The sequence below is a fragment of the Elephantulus edwardii genome, unplaced genomic scaffold (genome assembly GCF_000299155.1).
Source record: "Elephantulus edwardii isolate Elephantulus edwardi_28Jun2011 unplaced genomic scaffold, EleEdw1.0 scaffold00098, whole genome shotgun sequence".
Lineage (NCBI taxonomy): Eukaryota > Metazoa > Chordata > Mammalia > Macroscelidea > Macroscelididae > Elephantulus > Elephantulus edwardii.
In genome coordinates, this window is record NW_006399848.1 from 965,725 (window position 1) to 973,971 (window position 8,247).

The 8,247-nt window shown below is 35.5% G+C and overlaps 2 protein-coding genes across 3 annotated transcripts in view; one reads left to right on the forward strand and one right to left on the reverse strand.

Annotated features, from left to right (window-relative positions):
* Positions 1-1,144, reverse strand: part of LOC102854563 (transcription elongation factor A protein 1-like) — a 9,628-nt gene extending 8,484 nt beyond the window's left edge. The window contains exons 1-2 of the mRNA XM_006891484.1: positions 1,050-1,144; positions 262-279 (exon numbers count right to left, since the gene is read on the reverse strand). Coding sequence (XP_006891546.1) covers positions 262-279; positions 1,050-1,144 — 113 coding nt within the window. The remainder of the gene's footprint in view (positions 1-261; positions 280-1,049) is intronic.
* DMTF1 (cyclin D binding myb-like transcription factor 1) overlaps positions 1-8,247 on the forward strand; it is a 48,012-nt gene that overhangs the window by 22,306 nt on the left and 17,459 nt on the right. For both annotated transcript variants that reach the window (XM_006891440.1, XM_006891441.1), the window contains 3 exons: positions 1,184-1,278; positions 2,932-3,046; positions 4,419-4,495. In XM_006891440.1, the coding sequence (XP_006891502.1) occupies positions 1,184-1,278; positions 2,932-3,046; positions 4,419-4,495 (287 nt within the window). The remainder of the gene's footprint in view (positions 1-1,183; positions 1,279-2,931; positions 3,047-4,418; positions 4,496-8,247) is intronic.

Here is an 8,247-nt window from a genome sequence, read left to right on the forward strand (position 1 = left end):
TGTATATATTTATATATCAATTTTATTTCATTGATATATGTGTCTGTCATTGTACCAGTACCATGCTGTCTTAACCACCACAACAGTGTAGTAGGATTTGAAATCAGGGAGTGAGATGCCTCCTGCCTTTTTTCTATTTTTAAGAAGTGCTTTGCTTATTCGGGGCTTCTTTCCATTCCAAATGAAACTGGAGATTGCCTTGTCTGTCTCGTTGATCCAATTCTTAACGTAATTTCTAAAGTGTAAAATTAGTCTCTTTTTTTTTTTTTTTTAATTAATCTCTTTCATTCTCAGCACATTCTCTTTTCCTCTTCTATTAGTTCCAAAAGATAGAATATAAGCTTCATGACGAGAAGCTTTTGTTTTTGCTCACTGCTTTTGTTTCCAGTACTCATTACCTATTATATAATAAAACTCATTGTCATTAAGTCGGAACCACATCACAGCGAGTTTTTAGACACTGTAAATTACATAGAACAAAATTGCTCGTCTTTCTTCCAAGGAACAGCTGGTGGATTTGAGCTGCCTGCCTTTGGGTTGACAGCCCAACTCCTTATGTCTAAGCCTGCAGAGCTCTCAGTATATAAAAGGTCCACAAATGTACATTTGTGAAGATAGAGTGGCAGAAAGTATGTTAAAAATGAAATGTTCCTTTTTCTCTAATTTTTTAAAAATTAGTTTGCAAGGTTAATTGACTTTCTGTTTAGCCAGTCATAAACATTTTGTTTTATGGTATTATTTAAAATTCAGTGTAATCGTGTTGTTTTCACTTGAGCCCTGTGATTCTCATTTCTGTCTTGTACACTCTCTTATCTTTGTGTTCCTGTTTAGACCTTGTAGTTAGTTAGTTATAAGGAATGAGTGCCTTCATGGTTACATTGTTCCCTATTGGTCCCTCTGTTATTTTTCTGAATGCTGAGGCATTGGAGAAATGGTGAGTTTTTTTTCAAGTTGACTGAGGTCCATAATAGGATTCTGTTAGTCTCAATTGGAGCAGTAAGCCTGGCCATTTTTATTTTTTTTCTATATTGTTCCATAGTTTGTCCTACTCAGTGCAGTATCTTCCTTTTATATTGGTTAGCAGTGGTAACAAGGCCCCAGCTAGTTCTTCTGATGTCACGGTCATGGAAGTTGAGTTTTGCATGGTCCATTATTCTGGAGATAATTCTTTCTATTCTTAAAGTTTCAGAAAATGATCAGAGCTTCGAGGTAACCATGACTGCAACCACAGAGGTGGCAGATGATGAGATTACTGAAGGAACTGTTACACAAATCCAGGTATAGTAGTAAGCCATTTTACCTTACAGTGAAATTCATTTTAGTTTGAATCTTCTAATCAGCATTTTCTGCATCTTGGTTCTTAGATGGGGTATTGTAGATGTTTTAGCAGTCCTGTTATATTGTTAAGACAGGAATACCACTGGTGGATGGACTTAACACATACACTTTCTGAAAAGTTTTGGAGCCAAGAAGCATGAATTCAAGACAACTGCTATAGGAAAAGGATTTCTTTGTTGACCACAGGGGTACATTCTGCATATCTGGGGATTAAGATTTACACATACATATATTGGGGAGGGAGGGAACACACACAGTGTTTGATAGTTTTTGATGGTTCTGTATTACCCTTGATTGATTTTATATTAGCTTAAAGTTCCTATTTTGTTGTAAAGTAGTTATTTTAGAAATTGATATCTTAAAAAGAATTACAGTCATCAGAATATAAGGCATTATAGAGGTCATGATTTTTCCCTCAATTCTCAGCTTTATAAGTCATCTTGGACCTCTTTTAAAAATTGTAAATAAATTGAAGGTTATAAAAACATTAGGCCAGGTTCAGTGAATTCTAGCTTTTGTTGCGCATGGATTTTTTAAGAAAGTTTTGTGCTTGAGACAACCATGTATTGAGAAAAGATACTACTCTTCTTACTGTGCTTGACTGTTCACTGGCATAATTATTTTCAAGTAAAGAGGGTTTCAGTTCCTTTTGAAATTGGAATTTTAGTTTCTGCTTTCTCAGCAAAAAGTTCAATTTTTCTTAGTATTTTACATCCATCCAGTAATAGAACTTTAGTAGGTTTATCCAGTTGTAGAATGGACTTTCTTAAGTGGTCATTACACATGTGGCTGTTCCTTTATCCAGACTCGAGTCTGAGATAGTCGCACTGTTGCCATGTCTTTCTTACTTACTATAGCTCTCTCTAGGCTAAGACTAACTCCGTTAAAAGAAGCTTTGTTCCTACAGAATTTGTTAGATGAGGTATGTCTGTAATTGAAAGTACTGTATACCTGGTGGTGGTTGCACAAATGTTATTTTCACTATTTTATCCACTGTATTCTGCACTTTAAAGGGGTGAATTTTAAAGCATGTGAATTATATAGCATACTGTTTTAGCTGTAACAATTATAATAGAAATTTTTGATAGCCTTTATAGGCACAAAATTGTCTCCAGAGCAGGCTAAAAGAGATGTAGTAAATAAGAGGATCATGATTGTGTGGTGTCTGCTGATGTGGCCTATTGCTTTTATTCCTTTAACTTGAAATTACATGTACAGACTGCCTATGAGATTAGCCAGTCATAATACTCACGTAATCTTGCTTGAAACCTGCAACAACTGTGTGGGCTCATTGTGTATGTGAGATATATGTATATATCACACAACTAGTGGCTTTGAATATTTTATGTAGATTTAAATATTTTCTTAAATTTTTCAGTCAGTTTTCTGTTACGCTTTTTAATGCTGATAATTTTATTTTCATACTATGTAGTAATAATGGTAACATTTATCTGGTATATTCAGTATATCTTTATTGTAACTATAATAAATAGATTCTGTATTATTATGCTAAAAGTTTTTAATATTTAGTAGTACAAACAGAACTGAATCTGTTTTATCAAGCTTATAATATTTTATTTTTACTTTTTCAAGATTCTACAGAATGAGCAATTAGATGAAATATCTCCCTTGGGTAATGAAGAAGTTTCAGCAGTTAGCCAAGCATGGTTTACAACTAAAGAAGATAAAGATTCCCTAACTAACAAAGGTATGGTATACTGTGGATTTTAGGATAGAAATATACATGCTCTGTTATTAAAGATGAGGTGCCAAAATGCCAAAGACCAGGTCATGATGCATATGATTGCATTATTTGAAAATGCTATCAGATTACAATAAAGAAGATGACTACATCATTATATAACTGCAAATTTATCTAGTTGTCAGACCTAGTGAGACTTATGGTCCAGCTAAGATTACACGTAGCTTTAAGCATCACATCCAACATTAATCTCTCCCAGGTCTTCAGCATTTCTTGCTACCAAGCATACTTTGTTAATGCACACAATAATTGAATAATAGGTTTCCACTATCAGTGTTAATGTGAAAAGTCATATAATGAGAAAGTAAATGCAGAGTGGTCATAAACTAAGGTAGAAAGGATTTGAATACACTAGGATTCTGAATTGGACTATTGTTCTTGTCTGGCTATTTTGGTTTGGGGTTTGTTGATTTTTGGGGTTTTTTTTCTGGGTTTGGTTTTTTGTTTTTTTTTTTAATATAGCGGGTAATTCACAGGAAATTATGCTACTTACCCAGTGGCTCCACGGAAGCCCAGTGGAGGGTCAGCTGTGAATCTATTCTGACTCAGTGGCAATGAGTTGAGTTTTATATACATTTAAGTTTGTGAATGAATTCGTGAAACTGAGGCTTACTGATAACTGATTATTTTCTTTGTATATATCTAGTCTGCTTAGGTTTTGCACTTTTAAATTGTAATATTTGAAAATATTAGTTGCTGTTTATGGAAACACAAGTCAAGCCATTAGACCCTTAAAAAGATCAGCTAGCTGGTTTAAATAAGCTACTTAGAGATGGTCTAGTGGATAGGAAATTGTGTCAACCCAAAGTCAAGCAGTTTGAAGTGCGATTTGCAGCCACTAAAAACGCATTGATCGGTTCTGACTTGAAGAAAATGAAAGTTCTAAAGTAGCTAATATATATGAATTACTATAGAAGCTACTCTAAAGTGAATTGTATTTACACCACTTTAAAGAAAGAAGGCAGAGATACACTGGTAATTTTCAACGACTATATAGTACTCTTAAGATTATATTACTCATTTGGTGTTGGTTTCCAGTACATTATATTTGCTTTACTCTAGAATGGAGCTCTGGTGGCCCTAGTGGGTAAGAGTTGAGCTGCCAACCTTAAGGCAGGCAGTTCAGATCTACCAGGTTTAAGTGTCTTTTCAAAAGATTAAAGAGAAACTGATAATTTTACTTAAAAGGCAAGAGTTTACAAATGTGAATTTACATGAATAGCTTTCAGATGAATGAGAAATTCACTACATTTTATTCCCGTAGGTAATTTTGTTGTTAAGGAGTAATCATTTCTATAACAGTAATTTTCTTTTAAAGGACATAAATGGAAGCAGGGGATGTGGTCCAAGGAAGAAATTGATATTTTGATGAGCAATATTGAACGCTATTTGAAGGTACCTTATGGCATATTTTTGTGTTTTACTAATTTATTCACTGCCAAGTTTTTAAAATATCAAAGCATATTATATATGCTTATTATTAAGAATTTTTTATTTTTAGTCATAGATTGTTAATATAACTTAGTCATTCTAAACTATGGCTATAATTAATATTTTTAAACAAATTTTGTATTGGCATTCAAAAATAGCTTTATTTCTTTAATTACCACTGGACTTTAGAGAAAATAGTTATTTAGAATAACTGATCTTAATAGCTTTGAGTAGCCCTGCCTTTTCAAGCAACTTGTAAATTTGTGTTTGTGTTTATAGTATCTAATACTTAAGCTGTGCATGTCATTAGATAAGTTTATAAGATCATACTAAACCTTTTCATTTTTTTAAATTGGATTTGTTTACATATTCACATGAATGTCCTGTGAGTTTAGTCCTTTTTATTATGTATCTTTTGAACATCCTGACTTTAAGTTACTGGACCGTGAATTAATATAACATGGTTTGGAAAAGCTGAAAATAGGCCCCCAAAATGTAAGCCTTGTGTTATCGAGTGTGATATAGGTTGTTGTTATGTGCCATTGAGTCACTTGCGACTCATGACGACCCTATGTACAACAGCCCTAAACTCTGTTCTGTCCTGTGCCAATCGCACCGTTTCTGACACTCCCATCCCGATTATCCCAGTCACTAAATCAATCCACCTCATAGAGGGACTTCCCCTCCTGCGCTGTCGTCCCTCCACCCTCCCAAGCATGATGTCCTTCTCCAAGGACCGGTCTCTCCTCACAGCATGTCCAAAGTATGTCAGACAGAACCTCAGAATCCTTGCCTCCAATGAGCCACCCGGTTAAACCCTTTCCAGGGCAAATCTGTTTGTTTTCCTAGCAGTCCATGGTATTCTCCAGCACCACAGCTCAGAGCCCTCAATTCTCCTTCTATCCTCCTTGGTCCTTGTCCAACTCTCTGATGCATAACAAGTGATTGCAAAGACCATGGCCTGTATCGGATGCACCTTAGTTTCCAGAGAGACACCATTGCTCTTCAGTACTTGGGAGAGGTCCCTAACAGCAGACTTTCCCATGGCAATGCACCTTTTAATTTCCTGGCTGCTGGTACCAAGACTGTTGACTATGGAGCCAAGCAAACTAAAGCTGTGTACAATCTCAATCTCTTCACCATCCATCCTGATGCTACCAATTGGTCCATTGGTGAGAATCTTTGTCTTCTTGACATTGAGCCTCAATCCATATTGGAGGCTGCAGTCCTTAACCCTCTGCAGCAGGTGCTTCAGGTCCTCTTCAGTTTCAGCAAGTAGGGTTGTGTCATCCACATAACACAGATTGTTGATAAATCATCCACCAATCTTGACCCCACATTTCTCCTCATAGAGCCCAGCCTCCCGGATAATCTGTTCTGCATAGAGGTTGAAAAGGTATGGAGATAGGATGCATCCCTGGCATATGCCCTTCCCAATTTTGAACCATGCAGTGTTCCCTTGCTCTGTTCTGACGACTGCCTTCTGGTCCAAATATAGGTTTCGCATTAGAACGATCATGTGTTTTGGGATTCCCATTCTTCTCAGAGTCAGCCATAGTTTGTTATGATCCACACAGTCAAATGCCTTTGCATAGTCAGTGAAACACAGATAGACATTCCTCTGGTATTCCCTGCTTTCAGCCAAGATCCATCTAACATCAGCTACAATATCCCTAGTACTACGACCCCTTCTGAAACCAGCCTGGACTTCTGGTAGTTCTCTGTTGATGTGCTGTTCCAGTCATTTTTGGATAATCTTCAGTAAAATCTTGCTTGCATGTGAAATCAGTGAGATTGTTCTGTAGTTTCCACATTCTGTTGGTAGGTTATGATATCAAAGGAGTCTATGAAGGGTGGGACAGTTAGAAAAAAAATATTGTGGAACTGCTAAGATTTGAGCTGAGTCTTAATGAATAGGGTAGAATCAAGATACAGTAGGAATGAAAGGAATGATGGGTATAAATGCAGAGAAGCCAGGACATACTAACTTCTTAATTTGAAAGAAGGAGATTACAGAGACAATTAGCCTCTTAAATGTGGGCTTTGAAATTCAGGCTAGGGCATTAGAACTTAATCTCATAGGAACTGAGCACATTGAGGTTTTAAGAAAAACTGGTACCTTGGTTAAAATACAGATTGTAGAGATTACAAGGAAACCTTCTGAGAAAATAAGTGAAAAATTGTTGGAAACCTTATCTTGGGCTTTGGTATATTAGGTTATACATTGTAGGTATAATAATAAGGCATTCATTATTGTTAGGTGCCCCTGAGGCCAGTATCTCTCAGAGCAACCCTATAAACAACAAATCTGAACCCTGTCCTGTCCTGTGCTATCTTCCTTATCTTCAGCCTACTTGAGCCTGATTCCATACTCACTGTATCAGTCCATTTCATTGCGGGTCTCCATCTTTTTTTGCTGACCCTGACTTTGTCAAGCACGATGTCCCTTCTAAGTAATAGACTCTTCCAGCAACATGTCCAACATATATATGAGAGACAAAACTTCACCATCGTTGCCTCCATGGAGCGCTCTGTTCTTCTGGCTTTCAGTACTCTTCAGCACCACAACTTAAAGGCATCAAGTCCTTTACTCATCCTTAATCATTGTCCATTTCTCGGGTGCATAGCAAGTGATTGAAAAGACCACGGTCTGAATCTTCAGACTGACATCATTGCTCCTTGGTAATTTAGAGTTATAAATTAGCAACAATTTAAAACAGATTCTGTGATCTCAGTTTAAAGTAGCTTTAGTTAACACTGAAATTTAGACAAAATTGAAGTAGCATTTTAAAATATCTGAGAAGTTCTGTTCTTCTCCTTAATAAAGTCAGATTCAAATAGTACCTGCTTGGAATATAAAAGGAAAGGTATCAGTATTTAACCAACCAGAAATCAAGCCTAGTACCATCAAGTCAAGTTCCACTCACCAAGACCCTTCATTGCGTTTTGACACAGTATATGCTAAGGTCATCCATCACCTGCGCTTCTTTTTTATTAAGCTACTTTCTTTTATTTGGTAATTATATTGTTTCCATTCCTTCACTGTTTTACAAATATAGTGCTGCCAAGTTAACATCTTTAAGTTTCATTTTAAGCTACATCCTTTATCTTCTGGGCTTTATAAAATGTAAAAAAAGAAAAGCTTTAATTCTTTTGTTAATGAATAGATATTCTCCTCATCAGGCACCTGGTTTTAAGATAAACACATATTCTAACTATTCAAGATTTAATTATAACTGGGAAAATGCTATAGGTTTCTATCCAGCAATAACAAAATGCATTATCTGTTTTTTAAGAAATAAAAAGCTATTTTTTGTCTAGAGAGTTTGAGGAGATACCTTCAAGGGTCCTTCCAGCTTTGTGTTTAAAGGATAGGTACATGACTAGGAATCAAGACTTTGAAGATAACCATTTTGCTGTAGACCAGCTGAGAGTTGATAAGGACGTGAATTAGAATTACAGAGAAAGTATATGTAAATAAACAGGTAGTCTAAGGAAGCCAAGAGGCTTTTGTTGTTGGAATAATTGAGTTTTTTATTTTAAATGATAAAAAGAAAGATTGGCAGAAAAAGCCAGTGTTCAAAAGATCACTAAACTTTTAAAATATTTTTATTTATGACCATAATTTTTATTCTATAATGTTCTTCTGTGAATGTCTTATGGCCATTTAAAAATTTTTTTTAATTATTAATTTAGTTTGTTTATTTTTCATTTCA